The sequence below is a fragment of the Gopherus evgoodei genome, chromosome 8, assembly GCF_007399415.2.
Source record: "Gopherus evgoodei ecotype Sinaloan lineage chromosome 8, rGopEvg1_v1.p, whole genome shotgun sequence".
Lineage (NCBI taxonomy): Eukaryota > Metazoa > Chordata > Testudines > Testudinidae > Gopherus > Gopherus evgoodei.
Genome location: NC_044329.1, coordinates 93,079,668 through 93,098,683, shown reverse-complemented (window position 1 = coordinate 93,098,683; position 19,016 = coordinate 93,079,668). Strand labels below are relative to the sequence as shown.

The 19,016-nt window shown below is 44.5% G+C and overlaps 1 protein-coding gene across 6 annotated transcripts in view; it reads right to left on the bottom strand.

Moving 5' to 3' along the window:
• GNG12 (G protein subunit gamma 12) overlaps positions 1–19,016 on the bottom strand; it is a 67,229-nt gene that overhangs the window by 18,557 nt on the left and 29,656 nt on the right. For 5 of the 6 annotated variants that reach the window (XM_030572483.1, XM_030572482.1, XM_030572485.1 and 2 more), the window contains one exon: positions 17,228–17,271. The exons of the other annotated variant lie outside the window; for it this stretch is intronic. In XM_030572483.1, coding sequence (XP_030428343.1) covers positions 17,228–17,241 — 14 coding nt within the window. In that variant the 5' untranslated portion in view covers positions 17,242–17,271. The remainder of the gene's footprint in view (positions 1–17,227; positions 17,272–19,016) is intronic. 6 annotated transcript variants of the gene reach the window in all.

Here is a 19,016-nt window from a genome sequence, read left to right as displayed (position 1 = left end):
CCAAAGAGTTCAAAGAGGAGTTTTGCCTAAGGACCATAGGATCAGACTTTTAATTTATAAATTAAATAAATATAAATATAAAAAGTATCTTAAACTGTTCACTTCTACTGGTGCTGCAGTTATAAAGAGCTTACCAAGCTTTTTTTTTTTTTTTAATTTACACAAATCATTCCTCCTTCACTAGAAATGTTACAAGTAAAATTTGACAGTGAATTTTTATATTTAGATGAAGCCCCTAAAACTAGGACTTTATCATGGAAATACTGACAGAACCTTAACCATAGCAGAACAAAAAGGCACAGCTATTATATCAGTTTTTCTTTTATATGGGTGGAGAGTTTACGTTATTAATTTTTGATAGAAATTTTTGCTATGGGGCCGGGTTCCCCTTCATTAAATAGATTATTTCATCATACTGTGAGACAATCAGAGAAAGAAAAGAAACACTAGAGAGATACGACGCAGCTCCTGTGCTGGAAAGTAAGGCAGTTTTCTGCAAGTAGTCGTCATGTACAATTTCAAAATAATACTAATTGATTTCCCTGCAGTTAAAGTATGACAATTTTAAAGCCACCAACTCCCATTCAAGAGATTCTCTATGTTAATACTATTAATAATAGAAATAATACCCAGAGAAGATAGTAAAAATAAAAATGGACCAACACTGAAAATTAACTCAGCAAAAAAGTATGATAAGGAATATTAAAGGCCATTTTTTCCAGGTTTTAGTTTTTAATCAGAAAATGTAAAAGTCATACAGTAAGAGAAAGCAGGAAAAGTTGACATTAACAAAGAACATATTTATTTGGATAAATGTATTTCACACTTCAGGCAATCTCAATGCATTTGAAAAAGATCAGTTGATATTACTCGTCAGACAGGCCAATACCTGTGTAATTATTGCAGAGAATGCATTTTTATGTGCTACTAAGTCTGCAAATCAAAAAACCCAAGATACACCTCATATGTGGATGTTTTGAACTGAATGGAGATTGAGGTGTTAAAGATAAATCTCTGGAGCAAACAGATAAATTTAAGAGCAACAAGTCACCAGAACCAGCTGCTGTACATCCAAAAGTTCTAAAGGAAGTGAAGAGTGTGATGGCTGAATGGTTTGTAAAAATATATGTGCACACATAAAATCAGCAACTGTGCTGTAAGATTGGACACAGACTTGGGAGAGTAGTTTGATATTATGATTGGAGTTAGACAAGGCCATGAGTTATCACCAATCCTCTTTGGATTAGCAGTAGACTGGGTGATGAAGCAGGCAACAAAAGGTATCATGGATGCTGTAACCTGGGTTAATGGAGATGAGCTAGATAACTTTGATTTTGCTGATGACGTTAATTTACTAAGTCTAAAATGGAACAGAATGACTGTCCTTGCATCAGAGGTAGAACAGGAAGCAGCAAAAATTGGATTGAAAATAAATGTAAAGGAAACCGATTTACAAAGGTAGGACAACAGATGCAAAAGGTGTATGTGGATGGAATAGAAATTGAACAGGTAGAAGAGTTCTGCTATCTGGACAGTGTGTGATGACATTCAAAAGTGGCTGTGAAAGAATAGGCATATGAGAGTAGAAGAAGCAAGCACCACTTTTGGAGGATAAACAATATGTGGTCAGACAGAGGTCTCCACACCAAACTGAAGGTCAATGCACTGTACTGAGCATGCTACTGTACGGAGCAGGGACTCGGCCAATGACAATCGCTAACAAAAAGAGATTGGAGGCTGCCCATCACAGATGGCTGAGGAAGAAACTACACATTTCGTTGAAAGATAACATAACAAATGGCAGTAAGGGGGCTAACACAGCAGGATGTTCAAAAAAATCATCACAGAAAGAAGACTCAGGTACTTGGGACATGTCTTCCATCCTCCATACGGCGTACACGCTAAACAAGCATTCAACTGGGTATCGAGGGAGGAAAGAGAAAGCAAGGAAGGCCAAGGAAGAACTAGCAGAAGACAATGAGATAGGATATTGAGTGTGCTGGCATCACTTGGGAAGTACCACAACTAGCAAGTGACTGTCATCAGTGAAGGAACTGGACTACCCAATGTGTCAGAGGTACAGGAGGAACTAAGGCCTAAGGTAAGGACTGTACTGAAAGGGTACAAGTTAAACGTAATACTTTTACACAAACAATGGCTGTTGTTGCCACAAGGATATTATGTGATTGTAAAGGGGCAGGGGAGTGTGGTCCAACTACATTGCCTGAGTTTGAGAACTCAGGTCCTAACTAGACTTCTCGCAGATTTTTTAAAAACAATTTAAAGAATCTAGCCAGACAGAGTTGTATTCTCTAGGTAAGTTATTAATTAATTGTATTACAATAGCACCTAGGAGTCCCAGTCATGGGCCACAACCCCATTGTCCTAGGCCCCATGCAAATGCCTAGCAAAAACATGGTTCCTTGTTGCAAGAATAAAATGTGCTTGTTTGAACATACTGTTTTTTGTTTAAGACAAAACTTCCAGCTGCTAATCTGCAACACGTGCTGTTAGATAGGACAAGCAATACAGCCACTGAATTTGGTATTAAGTACATTATATCCATATTCAAAGATTTATTGGTTATCAACAGAGCAAACTGATTGTATATTTTTAAAAAAATGTTTGGAGTAAAGAAGAGGTATTTGCTAAGTGGCGTGAAGTCCTTTCCCAGAGAGCCTGGATCCACTCCAACAAATACAATCCGAACTTTGGTTCGATGCATCTCAATTTTTACTTAATATACTACAAAATTTTGTCCTATGTTTGTATAGTGCATAGCATGGTATCCTGATTCATGACTAATGCTCAGAGGTGCTACAACAATACCAAAAAAAGTTGCGGGGGTGAGGGGGGAAAGGAAAATCTTTTCTTCTTAAAATGGAACACACACTTGATGATTTCTCTACCTTTTCCATTAATTCTTCCTTGGCCAAAAGAAAAATAGGTCAAAGAGTAGCTACTAAAAAGTTTAAGAGCTAAATTTTTCTCTCAGCTTCACTGATGTAAATCCAGATTAGCTTCATTGAAAAATAATTTCTCCCATTTAAAAAAATGGAGTTACTGGATTTACATTGTAAAATTTGACCTTAAAAAATACTGGACAAAAGAAAATTCTAATAATGACCTTATTAATAAGTTCCACTGTCCATTTTCTTAAATAGTTAGGCTTTTTGGTAATTCAGACATACAAGCCATTCATGCCCTTTGGAAAATAAATTACCAAATTTGGTACTGAACCGATACTATTTCTTCGCTCATCTTCAGATAAACATAAGCAGCAGCACTACTTTACATAGTCCTCTCAAAACTGAGCAGATCTCTTCTGCAGATTTTTTGAACAGAATACAGACTAGCTAGGTGATTTTAAAGGTGGGCTGGCTGCCTACATAAATTCCTAATTTTAAGAGGAGTTTTAAACAACCAACCAGAGTACTACCCAATAATCTTCTTTTCCTTCAGAATCAAGGGGTATCTACACTACATAAACAGCCACAAAAATTCTCAATGGTAGTATTTGCCCTCTACTTCAGACTATGGTGATGAACGGTTTGCAACTTTATATACATTTTGAACACAACTCTGAAGAATTTATATATTTATTTGTGCTCAAAGTTTAGGAGAAGGATTTTCTTAACGGGCTATTAAGCAAATTATTCTTTAAAAAGCTACTCAAAGAGGTAGAAATAGGTCATGCTTCCAATTACCAGTAAATAGGCAGTCATATAGACTAAGACAGCGCAGAAATCCTTCTTGAGGCACTCTTTGCCGACGACTGTGCCCTCATGGCTCACACTGAAAATGATCTTCAGCACATTGTCAACAAGTTTCCCGAGGCCTCACAACTCTTCGGACTATCAGCCTCGGAAAGCCAGAAGTTCTCCATCAACCTGTGCCTGGATCAAATGCTTCTGTCCCAAGTATCTCCATTGATGGCATTCAGCTTAAAGTAGTGGAGAACTTTAAATACCTGAGTAGTGTCATATCCAGTGATGGATCACTGGATAATGAGATCAACGCACGAATATCCAAAGCAAGCCAGGCACTTGGCTATCTGTGTGTCGAAGTTTTAAACCACCACAACATCCGGATGTCAACAAAACTGCTTGTGTACAGAGCTGCTGTTCTTTCATCTCTTTTGTATAGGTGTGAAACATGGACACTATATAGGTATCACATCAAGCAGCTCGAAGCATTCCACATGCGTTGCCTCCGCAACATCATGAAGATCCGCTGACAAGACAAAGTGCCCAATCTTGAGGTACTTGAGAGAGCCCAGATGACAAATGATGATCATGAAGTCACAGCTACGTTGGACCAGTCATGTCAGCCGCATGGATGCCAAAAGAATCCCCACCAGCTTCTCTATGATGAGCTCTCCCAGGGCATCCGGCATACAGGTCGTCCACGAAAACGTTACAAGGACACCATCAAAGCCAATCTGCAGTATAGCAGTATCAAACCCAGGGACCTTGAGGACACCGCCAGCGACAGAACACAGTGGCATGCAACAGTCAAATACCTGCATCGCCTTTGAGGAAGACCGCTGCGGGCATCTACAAGAGGCACGTGAATGACATCACAGAGCACCAGCAGTGCACAACCCACTGACTGTGAACTTCCCTGCACCATCTGCAGCCAAATGTGCACCTCTAGAATTGGCTTGTATAGCCATCAGAGGGCACATCACGAGACCAACAATAAATGATTTGCTCAGATTTGTCATCATTGGATCGATGGACTACCAAGACTCCCATCAGCAGGTAGAGCATTACAGTACAAGGACAAAAACATCAGGAGATTCCAAGTTTTCCTAGTAATTTTCTCAGTAGGATACCCATTGATCTGTCATTTCCTGCTACATTTAGATTCACCTTACACCAGGCGGAGGGAGTTTTTAAGTACTGTGCTTGGTAGTGGTTTGGGTTGCATGTGGTGTAATTGGAAAGAACGGGTGTGTCAAATATACACCTCTACCCCGCTATAACGCGGTCGTGGGGAGCCAAAAATCCATACCATCTTATAGCTGAAATCCCGTTATATCAGGGTAGGGGTGGCAGGGCTCTGGTGGTGATTGAAAGAGCTCCGGACTCCAGCCACTGCAGGGAGCCCCAGGCCCTTTAAATCATCCGTGGAGCCCTGCTGTCATAGCCCCAGAGTAGGGGCGGCAGGGCTCCTGCAGTGATTTAAAGGGTCCAGGGCTCCCCGGAGCTGCCGGAGCCCCAGGCCCTTTAAATTGCCAGCAAGCCCCGCTGCCGCAGCCCTTGGGTAGTGGCAGCGGGGCTCCAGCGGTGATTTAAAGGGCCTGGGGCTCCCCACAGCAGCCAGAGCCCCGGACCCTTTAAAGCACTGCCGGAGCCCCACTGCTACGCGCGAACCCATATATCGAGTCATGTTATAGCAGGGTAGAGGTGTATTCTCAAACGCTTGCTTGAACCCTGGCATTGTTGAAATGGACATATTGTTTTCTACTCATCAAGAAAACTTTGGCATCACTGTATTATAAAACATCTACATGCAACTGTAAAATTGGAGAGAACTTTACAGAACATAAGTAGGACACATTTCCTACCGCAAAGACCTCACGGTACACCATCAATGCAAGACAGTTATTATTTAATATAATATTGTGTTCGCACCTTGATGTCAGCCATGTAAAGTCCCATTCTGCTAGATGCTGCGCAAACATATAGCAAGTGACAGCCCCTGCCCTAAACAACTGGCAATTTAAGGCCATGTCTATACATACATCACTGCTGCAGCATATCTGGTGAAGATGTTTTATACCAATAGGAGAGAGCTCTCCCGTCAGCATTAAAAAACCCACTTTCACGAGCGGCATAAGCTATGCCAGTGGGAGCTCTCCTGCCGACATAACACTGTGCACACAAGCTCATGTCACATAGTGGGGTGGAATATTCACATCCCGAGCAACATAAGTTTTGCTGACATAGGCTATAGTGTAGACATAGCCTAAAATATTAGGCATAAGCAGCAGATGAGATAAAGAAGTGAGTGGAGTTAACAAAAATGATACGATGCATGCAAGTTTTAGCCAGTCAGGAGCAGTAAACCAAGTCGCCACCTATTTAGCCATAGGTTAAGGACAACAATTGAAGAGAGGGAGGGCCTGGTCTTTACTAATGATGAGATGAAGGATTTTCTGAAGTGGAATTTAAAGAGGAATTTGAAGGAGAGTGAGGACTCTTGGTGGCAGGGAGCAAAGAGACTGCTACACTCCTGGGGCTGCAAGAGAGAAGGCACGAAGCTGGAATTGGGAGACGGGAACAGAGGAAGGAGTAGGGAGAGGTTTGGGAAGAGCATAGGGAGTGAGATGGGGATAAGAGGAAGAGAGACCAGAGATGTAGGCAGGGACAAGATTACGTACAGCCTTGTGGAAGAGTAGCTTGAATGCATGTGATGAGACAGGAAACAAAAGAAATGATTCAAGGAGAAGGTGATGTGGAATGCAAGCATCCTTCCCATTCCTACTCCCCCCAAAAAACCTGGCTAAACACTACCATGACACTCAATTGTCTTAGGGTTTGTCTGTGCCACTGCAGTACTTCAGTGTGGACACACACTACTGAAATAGGAGGGGTTCTCCCATCAGCGAAGGACTGTAATCCACCTCTCTCAGAGGCAGTAGCTAAGCTGATTGAAGAATTCTTCTACTGACCTGGTGCGGTCACCACCAGGGGTTGGATCAGCTAACCTATGTCGCTCAGGGGTGTGGATTTTTTACATTCCTGAGAGATGTAGCTGGGTCAACCTCACTTTTTAGCGTTGACCAGGCCTTACTTACAAACTACAAACAGGAATAAGATAATCAGGTTTATCTGTAACCTTTTCTGTCAAATGTGTTAATGACAGAGCCCTTTCCGATATCTGAAAGGGCTCTGGAGACAACTCATCTTCCAATTTGAGTATGATCATTTCTTTCTGGGGGCGGCAAATCGACATCAAACCAATCAGCAATGAAATCGTTCAACTTGGCCTCTTTAAACTGTGACTAACCTATACCCACAATCTGAACCCTCACACCACTCTGTTGAATTGATGCTCCCATTACTTCTGAGCCATGGATCCTGAACAACCTTAATTCTCCAGCTACTCCCCAGAGCAGCATTTTCTATTTTCTTGTGCGCTCTCTATCATGTTTTGTCCTTTTTTACCCTGCTGTCTCTTCCCCTGGCTCAGTTGTTTTCTCTTATTGCCTCCACACTCCAGCTTTATGGCTGAATGATGGAATCAACTACCCACTGGGAAGATGCCTTTTTTAAAAAAGTGCCCTGCTCCAAAAGAACCTGCCCTAGGGCTCATGATTTACAGAAATATTAAGCCCTTTTGAGCATACAGTTGGATATTTAAGGTCAAACCTGGACACCAGGAAACATTTGTATAGATGTACTGGTCACACAGTGACTGAGTACAAACCAAATCAATGAAAGAGTTCAGTCACATATTTGCACTGCAGTTGTTATCTGCATCAATCCGTCCTAAAGAAGTGCTTCCCTTAAAAAAATAAGAACTTTTGAAAAATAAAATAGATCACCTAAACCAGAAAAGAAACAAAGCTTGTGAAGGAAAATTAATCAGCACTAGAAACTAGCAAAATCGCCTGCCCTTTTCTACCTATTTCAGAACTATAGAAGTATCCACTGTGCTAAAGCTCTTCATTTAGCAAGAGAATAAACAAACACCCAGAGCACACCAGATCTGCCAATGTGCACGCTTAACTCAGCCTCTGGGGAAAATGTCTGTTTTTTCCATAGAAAAATGAAGAGGTTTTAGTTTGTTTCTACAATGACCTCTACCAGGAGAGAATTACACTGGTAAAAAAAGGTTTAACGAACAGGAGAAAAATGTGTCTTTTAATGTGCATTTAGTGTGTTATGCATATTCACCCTTTTACAAGCGATAACAGAAAAACACATACACAAAGTTAAAACTTTTCTCCCCAACTAGAATGCATACACTATTTTCAATACATCATCCTGCTTCTTTTTGCAGACTTGGTTAAATGCCGAAGCTACAGTGCTGTAAGCGTTTAAAACAACAGTCTGAGCAGGAATATGGCTCAGCCTTAAAGCCAAGTTCCAGCTGGGATAGTTAAAGGCCAATCTATCTTTTTTTTTTTTTTAAACTGACTCTTAGATCTAGGATTTATGAACAACCTGCTGAGTGAAGTGTAATTAACTTACTCCTGTAAAAGTACATAAGGGAATTCCATCTCAGCATTCCTTTGTAGATAATTTGCTATTCTCTACAGTTGCATAAATTCAGCTGATGCTCTAGTTTTAAAAGAATACATCAAAAATTCTAGTCTAATAAAGACCTAAATAAAGGTTAAGAATAAAATATTGAGTAATTTGCCACTATTTCTTTTGATAGAACTGCTTATAAATTGACTAACTTAACAACACAGATCCAGCAATAAACCAGACTGAACATAGAACCACACTGAGCATTACAGTACTTAACACATGTAATCTTAATACACCAATTAATGGTGATTTTATCACCATGCACTGTGTCAACCCACAGTATGAGGCCAACTGTAACATGTATCCAAAGTCACAGTCTATGTGTGGTCGCAAGTTTCTAAGAAATGTTTTTATACAAAAAGTAGTATCAGCCCGAAGTAAAACTAAAGGCCATACCCTACACTGCTATAGAAACACCACAGGTGCAGCAGAATTACCAGGAAGCTCCGGGATAAAGGTGTCCTTTGAATACACCCCTGAATACACTGAGACTTGGGAGGCTGCACGGTGGAAGGGGATATTGCCTTCAAATTGTGTAAATCCCAGGAACTGTGGGAAAAAGATACCCACATGATATGTTGCACCCTCAGTGGTACTGCATGGCTCCCCATGACAGTGCACTACCTTGGCCATGCTGCTATTGGCTCCTCACTGAGGTCAAGGGCGGCTCCAGGCCCCAGCATGCTAAGCGCATGCTTGGGGCGGCATGCTGCGGGGGGTGCTCTATCGGTCACACGACAGACTGGCTGCCTTCATCGGCATGCCTGCGGAGGGTCCGCTGGTCTCGCAGCTCCAGTGGACCTCCTGCAGGCATGCCTGCGGATGGTCCACTGGTCCCGCGGCGTTGGTGGAGCCGCGGGACCAGTAGACCATCCGCAGGCACTCCTGCGGGAGATCCACCGAAGCCGCGGGACCAGCAGACCCTTTGCAGGCACGTCTGCGGGAGGTCCACCAAAGCCGTGGGACCGGTGACTGGCAGTGCACCTCCCGCGGCATGCCGCTGTGCTTCGGGCGGTGAAATGCCTAGAGCCGCCCTGACTGAGGGTATGTCTACACTACGAAATTAGGTCGAATGTACAGAAGTTGTTTTTTCAGAAATAGTTTTTATACAGTCGATTGTGTGTTCCCCCACAAAAAATGCTCTAAGTGCATTAAGTCGGTGGACTGCGTCCGTAGTACCGAGGCTAGCGTCAATTTCCAGAATGTTGCACTGTGGGTAGCTGTGGGTGTGGGTAGCTATTCCACAGTTCCCGCAGTCTCTGCTGCCCATTGGAATGCTGGGTTGAGATCCCAATGCCTGATGGGGCAAAAACAGTGTCGTGGGTGATTCTGGGTATATGTCGTCAGCCCCCTTGTACATGAAAGCAAGGGCAATCATTTTGCACCCTTTTTCCTGGGTTACCTATGCAGCTGCCATACCACGGCAAGCATGGAGCCCGCACAGCTGACCATCGCTTTAAGTTGCCTGGGTGTTGGCAGACATGGGACTGCATTGCTACACAGCAGCAGCTCATTGCCTTTTGGCAGCAGATGGTGCGTTACAGCTGGTAGCTATTGTCGTCATATTCCTGGGTACTCTTTTAACCGACCTCGGTGAGGTCAGTCAGGAGTGCCTGGGCAGACATGGGAGTGACTCAGCCAGGTCATTCTCATCTTCTGCCAAGCACCCAGGAGATGACAATGGCTAGCAGTCGAACTGCACCATTTGCTGACACCCTAAAAATGTAAAAGATAGATGGAGTGGATCAAAACAAGAAACAGACCCGATTTGTTTTGTATTCATTTGCTCCCCCCTCCCTCTGTGAAATCAACGGCCTGCTAAAGCCAGGGTTTTGAGTTCGATCCTTGAGGGCACCATTCTGCATGACAGTTGTTTGCATTTCTCCTTGATGCAAAGCCACCCCTTTTGTGGACTTTAATTCCCTGTAAGCCATATAGTCAGTCGCCTCTCCCTCTGTCAGTGCAGACAATCGTGCTGCACCTTTTTTCAGCCCAGAAGTGACAGCACTCTGATCATGGAGCCTGCTCAGATCACCACGGCAATAATGAGCACTGTAAACACCACGCATATTATCCTAGAGTATATGCAGAATCAGAACCTGCCAAAGCAAAACCAGGCGAGGAGGCGACGGCAGCATGGTGACGAGTGATGAGGACATAGACATGGGCATAGACTTCTTGCAAAGTACAGGCCCCAGCAATGTGCACATCATGGTGTTAACGGGGCAGGTTCATGCTGTGGAACACTGATTCTGGGCCCGGGAAACAAGCACAGACTGGTGGGACTGCATAGTGTTGCGGTCTGGGACGATTCCCAGTGGCTGTGAAACTTTTGCAAGCATAAGGGCACTTTCATGAAATTTTGACTTGCTTTCCCCTGCCCTGAAGTGCCAGAATACCAAGATGAGAGCAGCCCTCACAGCTGAGAAGCGAGTGGCAATAGCCCTATGGAAGCTTGCAACACCAGATAGCTATCAGTCAGTCGGGCATCAATTTGGAGTGGGCAAATCTACTGCGGGGGCAGCTGTGATCCAAGTAGCCAAGGCAATCAAAGAGCTGCTGATATCAAGAGTAGTGACTCTGGGAAATGTGCAGGTCATAGTGGATGGCTTTGCTGCAATGGGATTCCCTAACTGCGGTGGGGTGATCGTCAGAACCCATATCCCTATCTTGGCACCGGAGCACCAAGCCAGTAAGTACGTAAACCGAAAGGGGTACTTTTCAATGCTGCTGCAAGCACTGGTGGTTCACACGGGACGTTTCACCAACATCAACGTGGGATGGCGGGGAAAGCTACATGATGCTCACATCTTCAGGAACTCTGGTCTGTTTCAAAAGCTGCAGGAAGGGACTTTCTTCCCAGACCAGAATATAACTGTTGGGGATGCTGAAATGCCTATAGTTATCCTTGGGGACCCAGCCTACCCCTTAATGCCATGGCTCATGAAGCCATACACAGGCAGCCTAGGAAGTAGTCAGGAGCGGTTCAACTATAGGCTAAGCAAGTGCAGAATGGTGGTAGAATATGCATTTGGATGTTTAAAAGCTCGCTGGCGCAGTTTACTGACTCAGATAGACCTCAGCAAAACCAATATTCCCATTGTTATTACTGCTTGCTGCATACTCCACAATATCTGTGAGAGTAAGGGGGAGACATTTATGGCAGGGTGAGAGGCTGAGGCAAATTGCCTGGCCGCTGATTATGCGCAGCCAGACACCAGGGCGGGTAGAAGAGTACAGGAGGGCGTGGTGCGCATCAGAGAAGCTTTGAAAACCAGTTTCATGACTGGCCAGGCTACAGTGTGAAAGTTCTGTTTGTTTCTCCTTGATGACCCCCACCCCCACCCCGGTTCACTCTACTTCCCTGTAAGCTAGCCACCCTCCCCTCCCCCCTTCGATCACTGCCTGTAGAGGCAATAAAGTCATAGTTGCTTCACATTCATGCATTCTTTATTAATTCATCACACAAATAGGGGGATAACTGCCAAGGTAGCCTGAGAGGGGTGTGGGAAGAGGGAAGCACCAGGTGGGGTTGGGGAGATGGGAAGGACAAGGTCACACTTTAAAACTTAAAACCTTGAAAAAACTTATTGAGGCCAGCCTTCTGTTGCTTGGGCAATCCTCTGGGGTGGAGTGGCTGGGTGGCCGGAGGCCCCCCCACTGCATTCTTAGGCGTCTGGGTGAGGAGGCAATGGAACTTGGGGAGGAGGGCTGTCGGTTACACAGGGGCTGTGGTGGCGGTCTGTGCTCCTGCTGCCTTTCCTGCAGCTCAACCATACACTGGAGCATACGAGTTTGATCTTCCAGCAGCCTGAACATCGACTCTTGCCTTCTGTCAGCAAGCTGACGCCACCTATCATCTTCAGCCCGCCACTTACTCTCTTCACGTTCATATTGTGTTTTCCTGCACTCTGACATTGTCTGCCTCCACGCATTCTGCTGTGCTCTGTCAGTGTGGGAGGACAGCAGGTGCTCTCAGAACATTTCATCCCGAGTGCATTTTTTTCGCCTTCTAATCTTCACTAGCCTCTGCGAAGGAGAAACATTTGTACTGGTGGAGGAAAAGGGAGAGTGGTAGTCAAAAAGACATTTTAGAGAAAAATGGGTATATTCTTTCACATTAAACTTTGATGTTCACATTACACAGCACATGTGCTTTCGTTACAAGGTCACATTTTGCCTCTTGTACTGAGGGCCTGCTGGTTTGGTATGAGAGATCACTCATGCTTCACCCCTCCCCCCACCATGTGGCTAACAGCGGGGAACATTTTTGTTCAGCCACAGCCAAACAGCCGAGCAGGAACGGGTACCTCTGAATGTCCCCTTAAGAAAAGCACCCTATTTCAACAAGGTAACCATGAATGATATTCTCCTGAGGATAACACAGCAAGATAAAGAAAGGATGTTGTTTGAATGCCAGCAAACACGGGGACCACACAGCCACGCTTTGTTATGCAATGATTCCCGATTACATGCTACTGGCCTGGCATGGTGAAGTGTCCTACCATGGCGGATGGAATAAGGCCACCCTCCCCAGAAACCTTTTGCAAAATGTTTTTGGGAGTACACCCAGGAGAGCTTTATGGAGATGTCCCTGGAGGATTTCCGCTCCAGCCCCATACACGTTAACAGACTTTTCCAGTCGCTGTACTGGCCGTGAATGCCAGGGCAAATCAATCATTAAACATGCTTGCTTTAAACAATGTGTAACATTTACAAAGGTACGCTCACCAGAGGTCCCTTCTCCGCCTTTAGGGTCCAGGAGCAAGCCTTGGGTGGGTTTGGGGGTTACTGGTTCCAGGTCCAGGTTGAAAAACATATCTTGACTGTTGGGGAAACCGGTTTCTTCGCTTCCTTGCTGTGAGCTATCTTCCTCATCCCCAAAACCCACTTCCCTGTTGTGTGATTCTCCATTGATGGAGTTAAAACACAGGATTGGAGTAGTGGTGGCTGCACTCCCTAGCATGCCTCTCTGGTTTTTACATAAGCTTGCCTTAGCTCCTCAATTTTTATGCAGCACTGCTGTGCGTCCCTATTATGGCCTCTGTCCTTCATGCCCTTTGAGACTTTTTCTAATGGTTTTGGCATTTCGTTTACTGGAACGGAGTTCAGCTAGCATGGATTCGTCTCCCCATATGGTGAGCGGATCCTGTATCTCCTGTTCGGTCCATGCTGGAGCTCTTTTGCAATCTGGGGACTCCATCATGATCACCTCTGCTGATGAGATCTGCACTCACCTGCACCTTGCCACACTGGCCAAACAGGAAATGAAATTCAAGACTTCGCGGGCCTTTTCTTGCCTACCTGGCCAGTGCATCTGAGTTCAGAGCACTGTCCAGAGCGGTCACAATGGAGCATTCTGGGATAGCTCCCGGAGGCCAATACCATTGGAACTGCATCCACATTACCCCCAAATTCGACCCAGCAAGGCCGATTTCAGTGCTAATCCTCTCGGAGGTGGATTAAAAAAAAAAATCGATTTAAAGAGCTCTTTAAGTCAGAAAAAAGGGCTTCGTCATGTGGACGGGTCCAGGCTTAAATCGAGGTAACGCTGCTAAATTCGACCTAAAATCATAGTGTAGACCAGGCCTAAAAAAAGTGTACGCATAAAACAGGAGTTAGTGATTTTGGAGTAGTATTAACTTTTGCTCAGAGATCTATGCACTTCTACAGGAAAAAAGCCCCAAGGAGTGGCTGCCCCCCCAATTCATCACCTTCTGAACAACAGAGCCTCAGCCTTGTGGAATTAGGGTGATGTAGCTTCTATGGGACACGGGGAACAAACTATGGAGCCTACAGCCTCCTTCTGTATGCAAAAAATTCATCATCCGGCTGCTTATGTTAATGAAGGGGAGCATATTTTAATTAACTTTACATTTTATTTATATAGACGAGTCTCATCTTACACAGGGGTTCCGTTCCGCAGTTAGCGCGTAAAGCGAAAACCATGTATAGTCAAAATTACATTGAGTTGAATGGCGGCTGGAATCGCCTGCACTACAGGTACAATATTAAAATTTTTATTTCTCTCTCTTTTTTTTTCGGCTGACCACGTAAAGCTGAAATCGCACATGTTAAATGTGCGTAAGATGCGACACACCTGTAAATAAGCACCCATTCAATACTATATCCACAATCATCATAAATAAGTTTCTCTTTAAATCATAATAATGAAAACCAATGGAAAGAACACCAATCTCTGGAATTCCAATATACTTCACTTGCTGTGTTGACAAAGTCAGAACTGACAGCTATAAGAGTGTTGGAAAGTTGGTATGTCAGGCCTTGAATGGTGAAGGCCCTTTTCCCCATAAGCTGAAATGAGATCACCTCAGGTTAATTAGACACACCTGAGTTCAATTTAATGGCCACTGGAGTGACCTTTAAAAATCTCTCTTTAGTGAGGGGAGGAGGAGGGATGAGAAGAAAAGCTGCAGCAGGGAGAAAAGGCTGCTCCTAGGTGGAAGGCTGTTCTTTCTATAGGGGAAACAATCAAGTTAACATCTGTTGGGGAAAGGATTGGTGACCAGAAGCCAACACAATAAGGCAATACCCTGGAGAGGGGGCAGGGACACATATGTATGTTTTGTGCATTGTGAGTTTGTTTTTTGCTTAAGAGAACTACTCAGGCCTACCCCTGAGGCCCACCATGTAAATACTGAAAAATAAACCAAAGTGAAGAATTGAAAACCTCCGGAGTAGAACTGATTTACTCCAGGCCCCCACCACCAGAGGGAGAAATGCTGAGGCGAATGACGTTCCCTGCCAGACTTTTTTTTTTTTTTCCCCTTTTTGTAATGCAGAAAACAATCCTGCTAAACCACTTTGTTGGGGTCAAAAGTAAATTAAACAGCTGAACTAAAAGCCTTTCAAAAGGAGATTTACCACAGAAACATGGATTCAAGATCTATTTTAACTACAGAGTTGCAGTAAAGTATTATATATTCCCTTTGTCCATACTTTCTCAGAGTACATATTTTTTATTAATTCTTCATCTTATAAAATGTGTAGACAATTTTTTCCTGCTACTGAGATGAGGATGTGAACCTTTAGTATATCTCAAACAGGATGAATTTACTAATACACTGATGGATATTTAATGCACCTTATCTAACTTTCCAGAGAGAAACTACAGCCTAGAACAGGGGTAGCCAACCTATGGCACCGAAGGCAGGGCTGGCTCCAGGCACCAGCCGAGCAAGCTGGTGCTTGGGGGGGCAGATTCCAAGGGGCGACATTCCGTCCAAAGCCTTTTTTTTTTTTTGCGCTTTGCCACTTCCGCCGCCCCTGCAGGTTTTCTTTTTGGCTTGCTGCTCCTGCCACCCTGAGGGAGCGGTGGCGTGGAGAAGGGGAGTTGCTGGGAGCGGTGCCAGGTCTGCAGCAAGCCCCGCACGGTAGCCCGCCCACCGGAGCAGCACGGAGCCCTCCCAGCAGACGGCAGGGGCCGCATGGTGAGCACCCCGCTTCAGGAAGCCCTGGCCGCCCCTTTTCTCTCTCCTCGCCCCCCACTAGCTGAGGTGTGCACTCCGCTGCCCGGGGTCTGCAGGGCTGCGAGTACCCCTGCACCCACGCTCCCACCTTCCCGCAGGTATTTTTTCTTCTTTTTGGTTTTTTGTTTTTCGTTTTTCTTCCCTTCACCGAGCCGGTCGGGCAGTTTGTTTCGCGCCCCTACCCCTACCCCTTTGCTGCTCCAGCCAGCCAGTAGGTTTGTTTCCCGCCCCCACCTCATCGCTGCTCCGGCCGGACGGCAGGTTTCCTGCTCCCCCCATACCCTTTCGCTGTTACGGCTGGCCAGTTGGCTTCCCACCCCATCTTTTGCTGTTTCAGCTGGCTGGCAGGTTTGATCGCCACCCCGTTGCTCTGACCAGCTAGCAGATTTCACGCCCCCCACTTCGCTGCTCCGGCCGGCGGGCTTATTTCACGCGTCCCCCCTTCGTTGTTCCAAGCAATCGGCAGGTTTTCTGCCCCCCCTTTGCTGCTCCGGCCAGCCGGTTGGTTTCCCATTTCCACGCCCCCCCTTTGCTATTTCCACTGGCTGGCAGGTTTGTTCCTGCGCCCTCCCACCCCTCACTTCACTGCTCCAGCCCCAGCACATTTTTTTTTTTTGCACGCTTGGGGCAGCAAAAAAGCCAGAGCCAGCCCTGGCCGAAGGCGGCACGCAAGCTGATTTTCAGTGACACTCACACTGTCCGGGTCCTGGCCACCAATCCAGGGGGCTCTGCATTTTAGTTTAATTTTAAATGAAGCTTCTTAAACATTTTGAAAACCTTACTTACTTTACATACAACAATAGTTTAGTTATATATTATAGACTTGTAGAAAGAGACCTAAAAACGTTCAAATGTATTACTGGCACATGAAACCTTAAATTAGAGTGAATAAATGAAGACTCAGCACCCCACTTCTGAAAGGTTGCCGACCTCTGGTCTAGAAGATCACCTTTAACTTAAACCAAAAACCCACCTATCATCATCCTCTGAGCCAGTGTTTCCCAAACTTGGGATGCCACTTGTGTAGGGAAAGCCCCTGGCAGGCCAGGCCAATTTGTTTACCTGCTGCATCTGCAGGTCTGGCCAATCGCAGCTCCCATTGGCTGCGGTTCGCTGCTCCAGGCCAATAGGAGCTGCTGGAAGCGGCAGCCAGTATGTCCCTCGGCCAAGTTTGGGAAACACTGCTCTGAGCCATGCCATATAAGGTAATCCACATGCCATTTTAGGTCTTAAAATTACTCAGCATGATGTGATCATCTGGTATGTACTCACTGTTGTAGCCACTCTGAGCTAATGAAAGCATAAACAGAAGAGAAATGATTCTTAACAGTTCCATAGAAAAATATTAAGCCTGAATATGGCTACATGCTTCGGAGAATGTTGACATTTTTGCATTATCAACTACTAATCATACCATCAAAGCAGCTAAATGTAAATAGCACTTTGCCACAACACTTTCCCCACACTTACATAGGATTTTCCATGAATGATTCACCTGCATCAAGGTGATTCACCTGAAAATAAAGTCAACAAAGCAGGTGATGTTTCCCACAGTTCTTCACTGTATTTAGTGACCTTTCACAGCACATTTTCAACATCCATACAACTAAGATTAAAACAAACGAAAATCAACCTGTGTTAGAATTTAAGAACCCAATTTTTAAATAGGTCTCAACATGGCCTCTAATATTTTGGACATATTTAGTGGTTCCTACAACTGCCATACATTTATTATACTACAACAACTAAATTATAATAATCTTTGCATTTAACTAATATCTTCTGAGAATTTCATAGTGCTTTGCAAACATGATTAAATTAACTATCACAATACCCTTATGAAGATGACTGGCATTTCATTCAATGGCATTTCTCTGTTTGTCTGTAACATGACAACTTTGGAATTGATTGGATGTGATGTTCAAAAGTATCTTGTTTCTTTGATGGCATTTCTCTGTCTGTAACACCACAACTTTGGAACTCCACATCCAATCAGACACCTTTTCTGTTGAACGTGGATTTCACTACCACCTGCTCTGCCTTTGTCACCTCAAGATTAGACTACTGTTATGCTTTTACATAGTGCTGTACCTAACAACTATTCGGAAACCAAAGTTAGATCAGTTAGACCTGCCTGCCGCCTAGTGTGTCAGCAGCATATTACACCAATACTCTGAAATTCTGCATCAGTTCTTTATTAGAATGTAATTACCATCATAAAAACTATTTCTGATCTGAAAACTGACTATAAAAATGACATTGTAGAGTTCCATGTTTATGGTCTCTGATTTCATATGAAATGTGCTCACTTTACAAGTGAACATTTTTTCAAACTGCCAGCTCTGCAAACTCCGCAGTATGGGTTCAGATGGTTATCACCATCAGCAACAAAGGTTCTGCAGGACAAATTACACATGTACCACCCCTTCATTTCTAAGTTGCGCTCTCAGGGATACCTGTGCAATGACCTTATCTTCCAATTATGTTCTCAGTGACACGTGAACCGCACTGCCCTTACATGGAAATTTGTAGACAAACTGGTAGATGATACACAAGGAGGAACAGAATCCAGCTCAGTCTCTCTTTCGCTGCTTTGACTCTTCAGAGCTAACAGGAGTAAAAAGCAGTGAACTTACTGTCACTTAATTCATCTATTTTTCTTCCGAATACTGAGAGAAAGTAGATCTGTTGAGTAAGCTATGTTTCACAATACATCTGCTCCTTTCAGGTGCTGGTTTTGAGCTATAAAGCCACCTGCTTCTCCTGAGAGAGTCAGCCACAGCTATAATTCTTGGAGACACTTGAGCTGGGATCTTGATTAAGATGGGAAGGGCTCCTGACAATGTGTTTTTTATGAAAGGACCTGGACTTGGAATTCCCCTGAGCCTCTGGGTCTGAAACAGCTCAAGTTTATTCTCTGGAAGGCATGCTTCAAGACAACTATTTTTTCAGGCATTTGGGGTCTTAAAAGGTATGGGGTTTGTTGGGAGGGAGGGAGAAGTGTTACTTGAGTGCTAGTTAGTTAATTTAGCTATGGGGATTCTGGCTGAGCTGCTAACAGGGAGTTTCGCAAGGGAGTTCTCCAGGTGAGGGAGGAGCAAATACAGCATCTGTGGGGTAAGTGACTGTCTGCAGTGTGTGTGTTTGTGTTTGGGGGTTACTTGCTGTGTGCTGAGCTTGTGTTTGTCAGTCTGGTTGTTGTGGTGGTTGGTTTGTTTGAAGGACCGTGTGCTGTAGCTGGCAGTTGGAGGCTGAGCTA